The sequence below is a fragment of the Rattus norvegicus genome, chromosome 2, assembly GCF_036323735.1.
Source record: "Rattus norvegicus strain BN/NHsdMcwi chromosome 2, GRCr8, whole genome shotgun sequence".
NCBI lineage: Eukaryota > Metazoa > Chordata > Mammalia > Rodentia > Muridae > Rattus > Rattus norvegicus.
Genome location: NC_086020.1, coordinates 249,231,769 through 249,248,815, shown reverse-complemented (window position 1 = coordinate 249,248,815; position 17,047 = coordinate 249,231,769). Strand labels below are relative to the sequence as shown.

General features: G+C 39.9%; 1 protein-coding gene and 1 non-coding gene across 2 annotated transcripts; both read right to left on the bottom strand.

Moving 5' to 3' along the window:
- Positions 1–3,029: 3,029 nt before the first annotated feature.
- On the bottom strand, positions 3,030–16,806 carry Zranb2 (zinc finger RANBP2-type containing 2). The gene is made up of 10 exons (NM_031616.2): positions 16,521–16,806; positions 14,611–14,663; positions 14,411–14,519; positions 13,372–13,454; positions 10,555–10,631; positions 10,080–10,214; positions 9,472–9,641; positions 8,140–8,226; positions 6,307–6,465; positions 3,030–4,758 (listed from the first exon to the last, which is right to left on the bottom strand). The coding sequence occupies exons 1-10, from the start codon at positions 16,574–16,576 to the stop codon at positions 4,695–4,697; spliced, it is 993 nt and encodes a 330-aa protein (NP_113804.2). The 5' UTR covers positions 16,577–16,806; the 3' UTR covers positions 3,030–4,694.
- Mir186 (microRNA 186) lies at positions 7,081–7,166 on the bottom strand. The gene has a single exon (NR_031904.1). It is a non-coding gene; the product is annotated as a microRNA 186 (primary transcript).
- Positions 16,807–17,047: the final 241 nt, after the last annotated feature.

Genomic DNA, 17,047 nt, shown 5'->3' with positions numbered 1-17,047 from the left:
ACAAAAGGATATCTTATAGGCTTTGGTCAGAGGCCTAGTGGTGAATTCTAGCTGTTTAATAGTTGGTGCACTACCTGTACTTCTGATTTGTATTTTCATGTTGCACACCTGGCTTGCCTTGCTTCGCATCATTTGATCTTCTATCTACTTTCCTTTCCGTTGGAAAAAGGAGGCACATCAGGAAATCTAAAAGCACTTAATATTGAACCATCTTAAGCAGCAAAGTGACAAGTATCGGTATGACCAAATGGAAAAACAAGTGTTTCTTAGGAAGAATTCCACAAAGGTTTGGAGAACATCTTCAGTAAGAGGTGGATTTTGCATTTCCAATTCCTTTACTGATGGAATGGAAGTACACTAAGTGTCACTTATGAGGATCATTAAGGAAGAGGATTAAGTCACCCTAAAAGCTGAGGTTAACATTCCTAGGATGTCACACTGTACTGGCTGGCTTTGTGTGTCAACTTGACAAAAGTTGGAGGTATCACAGAGAAAGGAGCCTCCCTTGAGGATATGCCTCCATGAGACCTAGCTATAAGGCATTTTCTTAGTTAGTGATCAAGGGAGGGGGGGGGTCCCCTTATTGGTGGTACTATCCCTGGGCTGGTAGTCTTGGATTCTCTAAGCAAGCTAAGAAAGGGAACCAGGCCAACAAGTAACTCTCCCTGGCCTCTGCATCAGCTTTTGCTTCTTGCAAAAAAAAAAAAAAAAGAAGTTCCTCCTGACTTCCTTTGGTGATGAAAAGCAATGTGAATGTGTAAACTGAATAAACCCTTTCCTCCCCAACTTGATTCTTGGTCATGTTTGTGCAGGAATATAAACCCTAAGACACACACATAGTAAGCTCCAGAGATCAAAAGGGTGCTTTTTAAACCCACAGCCCTAGACCACAGGGTAGTAAAAAAAACCAAAAACCAGACCTAACCCAGTGGGTTAGGAAGTTGCTATGCATGGTGGTTTGAATGAAAATCATCTCTACAGCCTTGTGGGAATGACATTATTGGAGCTGTGGCTTGTTGAAGACACTGGGAGTGAACTTTTGAGGTTTCAGAAGAGGCCCAGGGTTCTTTCTTCTTGCTGTCTATTAATCCAGATGTAGAATTCTTGGCTTCTCCAACACCATGTCTGCCTTGTGCTGCCATGCTTTCCACCACAATGCAGCAAACCTCTACCTGTAAGCCAGTCCCAATGAAATGTATTCCTTTACAGAGTTTCTGTCGTCATGGTGTCTTCACAACAGAAACCCTAAGACCTAGGCAGAATCTTTCAAGACTGTCAGACAAAAAGAATGACAAATTATAATCCTATTGATTGCAAAGGTATTATAATTAATGTATCTAGGCTAGACTCAGGAACAAATGAAAAAAAAAAAAAACTGAAAAAGCTCAAATTAAACCTGGAATAACATTCAGCTGTAGCAGTGCATACCAGAAACCTCAGTACTTGGGAAACTGAGGCAGGAGCACCCAGGTCTGACTGACTGTAGCAATTATCTTCAAAAAAGTCAGAATCTCATGGTAGCCAGGAAATAGTATCCTGGTTAGGTTTTCTTGTCAGCTTGATACACTGTAGAGAGCCACCTGCTAAGAGATCATCACAACTGAAGAACTGCCTATGATCATGTCCATGAGAGACTGTCTTAACGATTAATGTGAGAGGGACCAAACCACTGTAGATGGAACTCTGGTCAGGTAGGCCTGGACAGCCTGAGCATGCAACCAATAAGCAAGACTGCTATCAGGCAGCATCCCTCATGACTCCTGCTGGAATGACTTGGCTCTGAGTTCATAATCCTGCTCGGACTAGCAAGTGGTCCTGCCTGTACATTCCTGTCCCACCTCTTCAAAGAAGGATTGTGACCTGAATGTACAGGATTGAGTAAAGTGCCTTTTCCTCTAAGGTGCTTTTGTTCAGTTCAGGACGTTTTACCACAGCAACAGAGAGCAGCAGCAGTTCAGCTGTTAGTAGGTTGCCTATGCTTATGTGCTCAGCACTGAGAGGGCATGAAGGTGGGAGGGGCTCATGTTAGCAGGGTCTCCAAGGACTTGTGGGTGGATATGATCAAGATTTTGCATATATGTATGAAAACTGAAAAAATTAAAAAGAAACGAAAACCAAACAACAAAAGACAAGCCAGAACATAAAATAGTATACAAGCATTGATTTTCTTAGTTCTAAAACATGAATTCACAATGTTAACAAATATTGGAAATGAAAGTTTACATATAACCTTTTGTAACTTGTATAAATAGGAATCCTGAAAATGCCCACTAATAACCTCATCAAGTTGCTATCCTAAAAAGAATTTGAATAATTGATTTACCAACCATAGAAGTTATTTGACTTTTTGTAAGACACAATAGTAAAATCAGTTATTAGACTCCGCTCTTCTGGTTCCTGCAAACAAGTTTTTAATTGCACTGTGCTCTAACCTTCGATGACTGTGTAGTCTGCTTAGTGAGATGGTTCAGTGGGTAAAAGTATGGGCCAGCCAACAATATTAAGATTGATGGCCTGGAACTACCACGAAAGAGGAGAGAATGGATTCTACTAAGTTAATCTGATCTCTACACTTCCACACTGTGGCAAGTGTACCCCATCCCCCATATCATATAAATGAATAACAACAAAAAACCAACAACAAAAAAGTGTTTTATACTTTCCAAAAATCATACAACTTCCATGCTCCGATAGTGGCCCTAAGCGCCAGGAAACAGGAAAGGGACAAAGAATGACTGTAATACCCAATTATCTTTCCAACTGTGCCTAGATGGCCTTGTACTGACAACTTTAGATTCCAGTGGAAACATAAAAAACTTATTGCCATCACTGAATGTTAAGTATGAGCTCCTGAGTGATTTTAGGAACATGCTGATACTCTAGCTGACCACAGGGAGTGAGATCTGTAATGTCCTGTTGGCAAGCATACACAAACAAAAAGTTGTGTCCCAAGTACCCCAAGTCACTGTCTTCTTGTTTGTTATGTTTTAAAGTTAGCATGATGAAGTAAACAGTGGAGGAAAAAAGGCTATTATGAGCTTAGGACATTCAGTCAAAGCTTAGAACATCCTAGTTTATTTCTAATAAACAACACTTGATGGTTGACTCACAGATTTTATTTACATTTGTCTACAGTATCATTTCCTTATGAAATGAACTAGTACAGCTCAATTAAACCAAATCAAATCATAATCATCTGAACTGTTTGTAAACTCCTATTAGCTAAATTTATAATCTTGCATTTGCCTAGTACAGCTCAAGTTTTAAATACAGAAAGCACAAAAACAAACCAAGGCTAACACGTCGGATCTAGAAGATCTGGGCAACTCAGAAAGTCGACTTTCGAGAAGTCTGAGGCACAATTACAAGAGAGTAAGAGTTCGTGTGCAACCTACAGTAAATGCAGCAAGGAAAATAAGACAAAAAACACAGGAAAGCTTGTAAAAATATTACCAAAATATTTCTACGTACGATATTTTGTTTTCATCTTTAGATCAGTTGAGAAGAAAAACACTCACTTTAAAATAAAAACATTTCGTTTGATCTGTCTACTAAACATCTCAGAAGGCTTTACTTATATTTAAACTGCAGCAGACAAATACTAAAGGAGAAACAGGAAGTAATTCCCTCACAAGGAGCCCCAGCATAACTGTTGTCCCTTATATACTTACCTTGCTTTTGCTGCTGAAAAGACTGTTAAGAGAAACCTTATAACTTTTAAACCAGAGAACAAAATGGATCTCAAGTGACCAGATTTTAATTTGAGAAATAAAACTCTGAAAGCATTTTAAGCCATATGTTTTTTTTTCCAGGTGAGAAAAATGATTTTGCTTAAATTGTGGGGAAGTAAGAATTCTTCTGTTACTTAGATATCTACAATGTTAAAAATCAGACATCACAAGGCAAATGTTCACTTAAATTCATGTCTTTGTTAGCCTGTCACTGAGAAACAAGTTTCAAAAGCTCTCATCAATTGGCTCATTAACTATGATTTAGCCTTTTTAAAAATCTTTTATCAATCAAGTACAACATTTGGTAACTAGATTTATTTAAAGGATATCCACATTTCTTAAACTTTGAGAAAGACATTTTGAAGTAATATGTGGTTAACCTTCCCTTTCCTTCTGTAATTTCTATAATCCTCTTGCATTAAGAGGTGTAAAGCTGGTAAGAGACAATGATTCTAAGGCACCCTCAGCTTGTTCCCAGTTGTCAGCTTTGCAATGTACTTTACCTCTGGTAAGAAATTACTGGCATAGGTAAAGAACATAACCAGGTTGACTACTATTCCCACATGAACAGGAACTGGTTACTCCAACTAGCTTACTAGCTTTGCCTATGTGTCTGAAGTCCAGGCAAGCCCAGGCAACCGTCTCTGCCAATAGAACATTTAGAAATGAAAAGGACAGGATTTAAAGTAGGAAACAAAAGTACTCCGTTATCGCTAGGATGGTTTTAAACGAAGTAAATGGTTGTAAATAATGGACAGAGCATTTATCTGGGGAACAGTATGGCTTAAAATGCAATTTACTTTCAGTTTCACAAATGAACAGTTTTATTGTTTTGAAAAGCAATAAAGGCATGCACCTCTACTAGCAGATGTAGTACTTCTGACCAAATGAGACATCAACTTCCTAAAAAATATGCTTCATGCACTGTACTCAATGTTTTTTAAAGATGTAAATTTTAATACATTATTTCTTTTTTGAACTTGAACGGGAACCAGAATGGGTTGATCCGGAGGACGACCTGTGGTGCCTGTAAGACATAAGAGAGCAACATAATCTATAAACAGCACTAAACCAAGTGTCTGTTTCTAAGACTGCAAACACCAGAGAAAAGCGGAGCAAACACTAGGTACCTTGATGCTCACAAGAGTAGTTAAAAACTAAGATAGCTTACACACTTTTTGAATGTAAGCCCAGAATTGGTGTGATTTGAACCCAAAACTCTCTACAATTTAAGACTATAGACTCGTTTCAAATATAGCCACCTCTCAATTATTCAAGGTAATGAAGGAAAAGTCTTGAAAAAAAGCTCATAATCACATACATGTACAAGGAAGGCACAGAATCCTGGTAAGGTGTGATAAAGTCAATGTCTGCTGTACCACAGAGAACACACCGGTCTCTATGAACACAGCAAGGCTTCTGAGTGCATGAGAAAGTACATTCAAAGCAATGAAGTTTTGGAAGTCTAGATCACATAAGGTGACTGTATAGTTAGGTAAAGTGCTAAGAGTCATGCAGCCAATATGAGTAAGTCAGTATCAACCTGGGCAAAGTGGTGGTGTTCCGTAGGGGTTGGCCCTGGGCTCAGGGTTGTTTAATGTTTTCACCAATCACCTGGCTTATAGAATAGAGAACATGTGCATTAAGTTTAGATGACAACAAACTAGGGGGGATTATATGTGGCTAAGATAAAAATTTTCAGAAGTGGTAGAATAGCAACAGAATGAATTTAACTCAAGTACAGAGTAATTTTCATATAAAGAAACAATGCGCAGAAGGAAGACTGGGTACAATCTTGAACTTGAATGTGAAGGACATGTAATTCTGAGAGTAGGAATAACATGACCCTACCCTCTGAACCCAGCCATCACCAGACTCTAATGATCCTTCTTTTCTTTCACAAGCTGAGAGAATATGGAAAATTTGCCAAGATTACAAATGAAGCCACAAATCATTATTAAGACATTGAAAACCAGAAAATTAGTGAAACCAAGCAATCAAGTCTGTTGCAGAAAAGGCTGACACATGACAAGTGCACTCTAGATACAAGGACCCAGGGAAGGTCCTTTTCAAAAGAGAAAAATGGATCTGGACTGCAAGATGAAAAAAGTATTAACTCCAAGGGCATACCCTGTACATGGCATAAGTCATGTGCTACAGAAGTGCACTTAAACGTATTTAAAGGAGGACAGCGCCCCAGGATTTTGCAAGTTCATCCTGACTAGGTATCCTAGGATCCCTACCATTGCTAACATTTAGTTTAATAAAACAAACACAGGTACATTATTTTAACATATGCTTTTGGGTTTTGATCTTTAAAAACACAAAAATAACCGAGAGTTGGCTATAATACACATGGAAATAAAATTGTAACAATAAAATGATCAGAGAATAGTCTGTCCTGTAACTCTAAGTTAATAAACAAGCTAAACAAAGTAATCTGAATTTTGAAGTTTAAAGATAAAAAAAATGTAATTTAAAGAACAAAGGAGAAAAGAAATCTAACCCTTGCCTACAAAGTCCACCTATGAAATACACATAAGAACACCCATTCTTATTCTACAGAAACCCAAACCTTTCGGGTGACCGTGATCTCGTTCGTCTTTTTTTGCGAACAGCTGGTGAAGAAGGTCTAGAGCGACTCCTCTTCCTGTCTCTTTCAGGAGATGATGAAGAACTCGAGTAAGATCTTTTTCTTGGGGAAGAAGAGCCCCTGTGGGACCTGGAGCTGGATCTTCATTGATTGAGAGACAAAGCAGACGTTTCATTAAAGGCAGAAGGGAAGGCTGTCCAGTTCCCAAAAGCACACAGGGTTGTACTATGAGGACTTCATGAGGGAGTACTTACTGCTCACTCAGCAGGAGACTTCTGGGTCAATCATGAACACGGTCTATTTATACACAGTCATCTCATATGTGAACATTCTAAATATTTACCCTTGCTAATTAAAATGTGGTTTACCGAATTAAGACAGAGCATTATTATAATTGCTTATAGTGTTCCAGTTTAAAGTATACAAACATTGAAATCAAAACTTTAATTCTGTGACTTTATGGTCAGAAAATAGATCCTTCCATTTGTCGGGAAAATCCATGTTATATAAAGCTTGCCCTAGACAATGAACTTAACTTCTTACAGGTAAGGTGCTACAGACAACTGAGGGACATGGCCCAGAAAAAGAACACTAAGGTGTGAAGTAGTCAATGAAAATGGCAACTTTAAAATGTGACTTGTGCTTAGAATTGTGCTATGAAGTATGAAGTGGTAACATTCGTGTTTTAGGTGGAAGTAAATGTGCAATTTAAAAAGCAAATTTATCTTCATTTACATAATTTAGTTGAAGGAATTTAGCTCAAACTTCCCAAAAAATTCACCTTTGGGCTTAAAATAAAATGAGAAAGCCCAAAAGGAGAATTCTTTGGAAAGTTGTAAGCAATTAAATGTTTGGGAAGGCTATGAAGGCTGTTCTGTAACCCTCAGTCCTACAGTTCCCAGAGAGACCACACCAAGACTCCACAGTCTGAAGTGAGCACCGACAGCTAATGCACACTAGAAAGAAACCTTTGCTTTACTGGGCACCATCACTCCTCTCCTCAGGGGGACTCAGTGGTAACTGCCCTCAAATGCTAGAATGGGCTCAAGTACGTGAGCCTTTCTCCAGAAGAGTTGTTAGGAAACATCAATGTGAATCCTACAAGTGGGATTCTAGAGGCTTTCATCTAAGTGCTGCGTGCCTGCAGTAGACAACACGGTGACTGAACATAAAGGCAGCACACTGAGCAAGCACAAGACCTAGGGCTTCTACTGCTTCTTTACCAATCATTCCCTTTGATATTTAACTAAACGCAACTGATATGTTCACAGCATGGCTTATATCACACCAAGCCAACATCCTACATAACTTGGTTTTAGGAGGGTGTTCATTACACAGGCAATTTATAATATTCTTTAATGTCAGGAGATGAATATATAGAGCACTCACTAGAAACGAAGAATAGGCAAAGTTATTGTAAACATTTGCCTGAAATACAAAATCTGTTTTGAAGCTGTATGATGGACTGGCTGGTCTTCCTCTCAGCAGTAACTTCTCATTTGTGTGCCAAATTTAAATTAACTATAAACAAACATAATCTTAATATACTAGGTATCTGGTGGAGTAACTTGGCTTCACCTTCCTACATTACACATCTTAGCTATATATGCACCCCCGCCCCCAGTTGACCATGGAAATGTCTTGTCACACTGTGCAGTGGAAACGTTTTGTGGTGAGATTAAGCTGAGGCAGGTGCATTAGGTTCCCAGTGCTACAATAGAACTGACAAGTAGAAGCAGAGGAATGAGAGAAGCAGCGGAGCCGTCTGAAGCCTGAGCACTCTCCTCTGCTGTACAGAGGCGCTACCTCATTCACCTTGATTTCGAACCACGGGATCTGGAATGTTCTCTGGAACCGGAGTGAGACCTGGACTGCGAGCTGGAAGAGCTTCTTGAACGGGACCTGGAACAACACGGAAGCATTTTTTTCCCCTAGGACCACATTTTTGAGCTTTGTGATATGAACACTGAAAGAAAGGCATATATTAAGAGTGCATTTTTTCACATAAAAAGGCATCTATGCAAGTTATGCATTTTCCAAACAAAAATACTTAAAACAAAGCTTCTTACTGTAATAAAGACTAAGTTTAAAGAAGAAAAAAAACAGTGACCACTTTCCCAGCCTGATTAAGCTACCAAATGGGAAGCAACAAGCAGGACCGGTCACTAGATAATGTTGCATTTACATTCTCCAGGGCTCTTTGCATTTTTATTTGAAAACCCATTTCCCGGGTCTAGTAGGCAGAAAACCCTAATTGCTGCATCACATTTTGGTGTCTAGTCTTCATCTGTACAGAATAAAAGATTCAACAACCCAGTGTTCTACATTAATTACATTACTAACAGACTATAGAGCCAAGGGAAATATGACCTTCACACTCTAAAAACCACAAATGACATCCCTCACACCATTTTTAGTTTGTTCTCACAGGAAGACTATCACACTTCTCTCAGAATCAACTTACGGGGGAGGAGAGGGACTAGGAATTGAGCCTAGGGCCCCACACATGCTAAGACAAGGCTCTATCACTGAGGTATATTTCCCTGGCCTTCAAAATTAGCATTCTTAGGCTTTACAGTACTAATTAAATAGCTGGCAACATGTTTTATTCTTAAATATCATTAAAAAATTGGCCATTAATGCTGACCCATATAAAGCAATGTTTAGTTTTAATTATAATATCAAATACATGTTTTAAATATCTGAATATCCTGGACTCTTTGGAAGCATTAACATTATGGCTAGATTTGTTCTCTATTCAGAAGATTGACATCAAAATAAATTATCAAAAATTATGTGTCATTAATGCTCAGAAAAATCTAAAAACTAAACTTTAACATATTAAAATAAATTTCTACTTTACTAGACAATACCTGAACACACTCTACCTACTTAGAAATACGTCGCTTAGAAGGTGTTTTTGAACTTAAGGTACTCTAGTCAAAGCCAAAGGGGTGACACAAAACAGGCAACTTCTAAGGTTTAAAATTTCTAAAAATACAGGGTAGTATTTGCAGGATACAAAGATAAAGTGAGCTAAGGTGACATTATTGAAATATTTAAAATAAAAAGCTTATTTAAGTTAAGTAGTAAAAAGTTAGATACTGACATTTTGACTGGTGTTACCCTTGGCCTGCACCCGTTTACCTGGACCTGGACCTTGAACTTGAGGGGGAGGATGAGCGTGATGAAGACCTTGAGTGAGACGATCGAGACTTTGAGCGGCTCCGCCTATTGCTTTTCTTTTTGTTACTATCTTCCTCTTCACTGGCATCAAGATTATATTTTGAGAGATCAGCATCATCTTCATCCTCGTCCTAATAAAATTTTAATTCCATTTAGACATTTATATATTAATACTATCCACCCAGAAGGATAAATATTTATCATACTAAACATTTTCAGATGAGTCTGTTACCAAGCTTATTTTTAATTTGGGAGTTCATCCACTAAAGTCATCTGATAGAAAAGAGTGTGCAGACAGTTCAGACAGGTGCCTAGAAGCTAAACCACTGGTTCTCACAACATGCACCAAACTGTCAGCAATTTCAGTTCTGTCAGGAGACCTTGTCCACTACTAGCCTTGGTTCTGTTCACCTAAGGCCACAATGTGCTGACACCCATCCCTCTGAAGAACAGAGCCTGGCTCCTCCATGAGGACGCATGGCCACCAACGCTCCAGCTGTCAAAGGCGTCTTCTGCTTCAGAACTGTCCCAGCAACATAGAGGGGAGAGGAGAGGACAGGGAGCATTACCTCATCTAGCTTATATTTAGAGAGATCTTCATCCTCATCCTCTTCTTCTCCCTCTGATTCTTTATCTTCGACTTCCTTTAATATAGATGCAGGACCAACTGCCTTCCCCCTGTATTTTTTCTTTTTACGTCCAAACTAAAGAGGAAAAAAATATTTATACAGGCTGAAAACACATAAAAATATTATATTTTCAAAACCTACTTGTACCCTTGTGGAAAAGGCAGATGTGGAAGTGTAAGCCTGTAATCCCTTGCATGGAGATGGAGGATCCCCCCTGGTCAGTCAGTCCAGCTAATGGCTGAGTTATAGTTACTTCAATGAGAAGTATCACCTTAAAGCCTCTACAGATGCACACAAGGCCACATGCACCCCCTCTATTGTACGTGCACACATCCATGCACATACAGCTTTTCTGAACAGCAGGTATTTTTTAAGATTTCTCTAACTTAAATGAACACATCTAATGAGAGCTTACCTCATCATATTCCCCATCAGATTCTTCTCTTTCTATGTATTCAACATTCTCTCTTTCATTAAAACCACCTCCATATCCTTTAAAAAAAAAAAAAAAAGAGTATAAATTGCTGTAACAACTCAACAAAAGTATTAAGCTCACTTTTCCCAGCTAACACAAAATGAAGATCTAATAAATGGTGGTCATTTACATAACTGATTACTAGCCTTTTTCATGATAGAAAACAAGTCAGATCTACTTTAATTGTAAAGCACAACTTAAAAATTTCATGACAGGTCATTCATGAAATAGATATACAAAACATCTTTTTCTGCTATGACAAAGCTTTAAAAGGAATTTTTTCTCCACTGTAATTCTTCTAGATCTGGGCTATTAATTAAAAAGTACCATTGGTTAAATTTATATTCATTAGGTAACACAGATGCTGAAGGTCGGGTTAGGATGAACAAAGTGCCAGGAAGCATGCAGCTGAGGGGCGCATCCTGATGTGAGCACAAGACACAGATCTATAAAAGGTAGGTCTTAGGGGGAAACCACAAGTTCAGTAATAATAAAATGAATCTGACAATTACATGGCAACGTAAGATAAGTAGCTGTATAGGTAGTTATAAGAAATCTGATATTGTTACTTAAGGCTTCAGAAGAAAATATACAGAAAACAAAGGAAAGAAGATTCAAATAAGGTTCCTGAGGTGTCCAAAGACCCAGTGATAAGATGGAATGCAGATAATATAGGAAGACAAAGCTGCCTTGGGAGTTAAGAGGTGGAATCCAAGGAATGAAAGAGAACACCTAGGAAGTTGGAAGTTAGGTAGTATGGTTCTCAACGTCAAGAATTATAAACAAATGAACAAACAAATCGGTGTAAAGAAAATCTGGAAGGACTTGATTCAAAAGATCTATCTGCCATTAGGCCTCTGATCCCCAGAAATCAAACAGGGACAGTGGTATGCACTCATAACAGGCAAACAGGGGAAGCAGTTTTACCAACTCAGGAGCCACATGCTAAATATGTGTGTAAATGTCTCTGACAATGGTTGGATTAATCGTTGGTAATGGGAAAACTATATTCTGCTGAGGTCCTCCATTGACATACAGAAATATCATCCACACAATTACTAGGTTTTGGGACTCACTCTCAGCAAGCCCAAGAGTCGACACTTTCATAGTTCTTTGACAATATGATGCTCTTATAAGAGGTACCATACACTTTCGTTACAGGATATGTAACAAGCTGGTACTGATGTGAAAGCTTTATCCTTACTGGCTAATTTCAATAGTGCTAGAAGTTTCTGTGTGCACTACCAAGGGAAGAAAGGAAATCAACAGCCTTCACTCAGCTGCAAACCCTGCCTTTCCAGGGAAGCCCACTGGTGTAGCACCATGTTATGGAAATTATCAACCAAATTCTGATTAGATGTAAAACTCTCTACAGAAGACAAACTCAGGCGTGGTACCACTAATATGGCAAAATTTCCATGGCAGGTAGGTCACAGGCCCTCAGGGAGCCTGATACAATGATACTGGTAAATGGACATAGGTAAGGGACACATGCACCTGTGTTCTTATCTTTATACCCATAGAGAAGTGCATCTCTTAACCATCACCAGAGAAGCTTCTTTTCCTAGTAGTCAAAGATTAAAACAGAAGTCAACAGACAGGCAACATGCAGTCAATGCGTGGAGTGCTTAGCTCTGAATGGCACATATCCTTTCCTCTAAGGCTGGTGATCATTAAAAGGGTATAGAGAGATTTTAAAGCCAGGAGGAGTGAGGTACATAGTAGTATTAGCTGAACCACACAGCATATGAACTTACCGTGGCTGTGACTATGTATACAAAGCCATTCTAACAAGAACAAACTGCCAAAGTTCCAGCATGAACTGGGAAGGGTCTATGAAGTCCCATTTAAGCTGGGATGTTAATTGGCAACTGAAGGCTATCAGGAGGCAATGTAAGCTTTATGCCCATGAAAGCTACCCATGCTCCAGTAGACAGATGGTCTAATACCTACACATACGAAGGCAGCACTAATTGTACCCAGTGGAGGGGGGTGGGATTGACACTGATTGGGAACATGAGGTTGAGAAGGGAACATAATAGTGGGATTAGGAGAGAAACTGGAAATGAGTGAATGTCTACCTTATTAATTTGATCAAAACATACACGATGCACATATAAAATTCTTAAAACAGTAAAAAGAAAATGCAAACAAAATCCCAACAACAACAAGAATTTAGTTTTATGCTTTGTAATCTGTAGCTTTAAAGTTTCTCTGATATCTAAATGTGGCTGAAGATTAAGAATTATTTTGTAAGCTTTATAGGCTGTCTTTAAAATGTCCTTTACCTTTCTGTCACACTAGGATCTAAGCTATTGCTGTATCATTACTAACTACTATGCACACCAAGCAGAAGGAGGCAGGAAAGCATTTATGGAAGCTGAGAATCCTAAATGTTAGTGTAAGGCTGACAAAAACTAGTTCATAAACTGAAGCTATTACATAAAAATTTTTGAGTGTTAAGGGGGGAAAAAACCCCGCAGTAAATAGGGTGTGGTGGTATATGCTTATAATACCAGCACACAGGAAGAGGCAAAGCTGAGAAATGAAAGCTATCCTTGGTTGTACAGAGTCTGATGTCACCTAGGGCTCAAACAGAAACACACACACACACACACACACACACACACACACACACACGCACACGCACACGCACACGCACACGCACACGCACACGCACACGCACACACCAAACAGAAGTAGATAGGTTCCCTTCTTTCCTATGCTCTCTTGAAAAAGTAGTATAATTATTCTTACCTGTTCTTTCTTCTAATTTAGCATACTTTGGAGTATTACACATGTTACACTCTGATCTTCTAGCCCAATTCACATTACTGCAACTACGATTATAAAACAAAACCAAAAAAACATTAAACCAGAAGGCCCCTAAACATTGAAAAAATACTATTAAAAACATTATGGTAAAATAATTAGTACAGAGCAGTGTTCATTAAGGAATAATAGGAATTAAATAAAATAATCTATTCAATATAAATTAGACTGAGAAGTGACATAACTAGAAATAAACTACCTATCATTTCTGAATCTACAGAGTATGGGTCTCACCTTTCACAAACATGCTTGCTATTCTTAGTGCCATATGAGAAATCCTTTGCAGCTCACTAAATCATGTGACTTACTTTGTAAGACAACTTCCCTGTATAGGTTCAAGGTCTATCCACAGGACCAGGCTTTATGTAAGATGCTTTTCTGGTCCAGTGCTCTTTCATATATGTAGAATATATTTACATAGCACAAACCGTGGAGATTGAGAAAAATCAATACAAAATAAAACTCTAAACCTGAAAGAAAATATTGTATATTTTTTAAGGTATCATGTGGCTGCTGGGAATTTAACTAGGGTCCTCTGGAAGGGCAGTCAGTGCTCTTAAGCGCTAAACTACCTCTTAAGCCTAAAAGGTAACAACAAAGAAATCTAAGAAGCAATTTTTATGGTAGTCAACTTATGATTTTCAAGTTACTTTCATATTATGAGACAAAAAGTAAAAACAAAACAAAACAAAATTCCCAAGTCATGCAATTATTCAGAAACAAGAAGTAGACTAGTGTCTTCAATGCCCCCAGCCCTCTGGTTATCAGCTCATTAACCACTACCACAGCAGCAACTGGAAACACCCCTGAAAGACACCACTTAAAATTTCCCTTACACTATACTTAGATTAATTAATACGTGTTTGGATTAAAATAGCATAACATCTTACATAATTAGCAAGAGTTCGTCATGTTAATTGGAACATTTTGTTGCAGTAACAAGACAGTAACCAGAAGCACATACGTTTTGCACTGCCAATCATTGGCACTAAATAAGCCCCGGCTCTTCTCTGCCAGTGTCTTTCCTATTTCTGTTCCCCCAGCTTTCATCATCTTGGCCTCAGTTGTCTTCTCTGCAAACAGACAAAGAACTTGACATAAATCCTGGGAAATAAATAATGATCTGCATACACAGTATTAAGAGAACTGTCCGTTAGCACTCACCTCGACCACATCTGTTACAGCTGGTTCTTCTGGCGAAGTTTACATTTCCACACCTGAAAATAAAATGAGAAACACTTACCAAGTACTAATTTCTAGATACTTAAAATGTTTACATTTTAAACTGTCCCTGGAACACAGAACAAGCTTATCCCATCATGTTAATATCAGCTTCAGCGGGAAGAAACAAGAGCTGGGTAAAAATCTCAACCTTGTGCTTTACAGCTATGGGAACCACTTCAGGATCCAAACCTTGCTATCTTCAAACTTGCATGCATCATTAGACATAAAAGCCCCTTGTTCCAAGTGTCATCAGACTCTTCTATAACAATTAGACAAGATACCAGAGAGATTTACAAAAAGGAGTATCAAATGAACTCTCAGTACAAGTAATATATGTGATGAGTTTTAGAAGACGCATAAAATTCAAGCTGGGTGTTGGCACAAGCTTTAATCACAGAACTTGTGAGTCAGAGGTTGTGAGCCAGAGGCAGGCAGATCTCTGTGAGTTTCAGAACAACCCTGGCTACACACACAAGAGAAATTCTGTCTAGAAGAAAAAAGGAAGGAAAAAAAAAAAATCACAAAATCCTAGGGACGGCTCCACCAGAAAAGAACAGGTATAGAAGGACTCCAGAGAATTGATGAAATGTTCTTTGAGGTAGAAAGTGGGATGATAAGAAAAAGACTGACTATATTAACTAAAAACATAACTAAGTAGTAAAGAAATTTGAGTTTACAGTATTTAAGAAATCTAAAACTGCAAAGAACAAGAAATAAAAACACAACCAACCTAATAAGTGTAACCTTATGACATTAAATATTTTAAGTTTTTATATACTTGCACGACTGTAGTATTTATCAGTTAAAGCATGTTAGATACTTAATTTAATGCTTCAGAAGCCACCACCCGATTTTAAAAATGAATGAGATAAATAAGTGAATGGAAGTCTAACACTAAACTGAATGACTCCATATAACTTTATGGTTGCTCTTCCCTGTTAAAAAAATACACAAGTTCCAAGTCACACTAAAAATATGTTTTGGAAACTGTCTCCTTGATTTACATATTCGGTAGAAATAACATTTTGTTTCTGCCGAGTTTAGGTGTACAGTACTTTGAAGGAAGAGTCTTCCCATAATATATGGGTGTTTTCAGTAAGACACAGAGCACATTTCAGAGTCTCCTAGATGGTAGAGGCTAGTGTCTTAATCTCTGAAGGATTCCAATGTGTCACACAGTTCCCTGCAGTGACAGACCAGGAGGATCTCGGTTCTAGTCTGCTGACTTGGTGTGCTTAAGCCTGATAACATCAGTTAGATACCAACCAAGTGAATGTGAGTGACATCATTTCCTTGCTTTCCACACACCACCCATGTTATTTCGGTGTTAACTGTAATCGAGCAATGTATTTTCTAGCAGAGGTACTTCAAGCTACATGCTCTGCAGTAGACAGAACTAAGAGTAAACCCGGGTTTCCTTCAGCTCTGGCTCTGGCTTTCCAAGAACACGAGCTGGTACATCAGTTTAAAAAAACAAACAAACAAACAAAAAACAGGGACACCTATTCAGTACGATCTCCGTGGCCAAAAGCGGAGCACACCGGCTTCCCGGCCACGTACGCGCCCAGGCCTCCTGGCTCTAGGCAGGAGGGTGAGAAAAGCCAAGTCACTGGGGACGGTCAGGCCCGAAAGCACGGCGGCCGCAGCGAGGAAGGGACCGACAGCGTGTAGCCCCGGTAAAGCTACTGAGTCGAGAGCTCTGCTCCGCGCGGGGTCACGTGCGGGCCGCCCGCGACCGCTCAAGGCCGGCGGCGACCGCCCCGCCGTCCCCACAAAGGCCGCGGCCCCGTCGCCGCCCTCACAGGGGCCTCCCTGCCGGCCCCGAACCCACGCCGCCCCGACGCACTCACTTCTTGTCAGGGCAGATCCAGTCCCCGTCACTAACTCGGAAATTCTTGGTCGACATCTTGGACGCCAGCAGCAGTGCCGCCCGCAGCGACGTCCCCACCGGAGCCGCGGGGCCTCGCGCCGGGCTGTCCGCGCGCCGCCGGACCCGCCCTCCCCTGGGGGTGGGGGAGAACGCAGACCGCCTGACAGCGAGCCTGGAGCAGCAGTGCGGAGACGACGCCCTAGAGTCAGCAGCTGGTCCAGAAGCTCGGCCTCGATGCGGCCTCACGGAGTTCCTGAGCAGGCGTTGTGAGGACAGCCCGGCACGGCAGCCATCGTAGCAGAGCTCTCCTCAGGCCGAAGGACCCTAGAGAAAGACACTTCCGCTTCCGGGGCGGGGCTAAGTGCTCAGAGGCGGAAGTGACTCGGCGAGCCTCGGCAGCCCACGGGCTTGCGCGTTGCCTAGGGTTCACTCGGGCGAGCGATAAGGTGGGCGGTTCGAGTCTTGGGAGAAGATATTTTATTTTTATTTTTGGACAGAGTCCGAGGC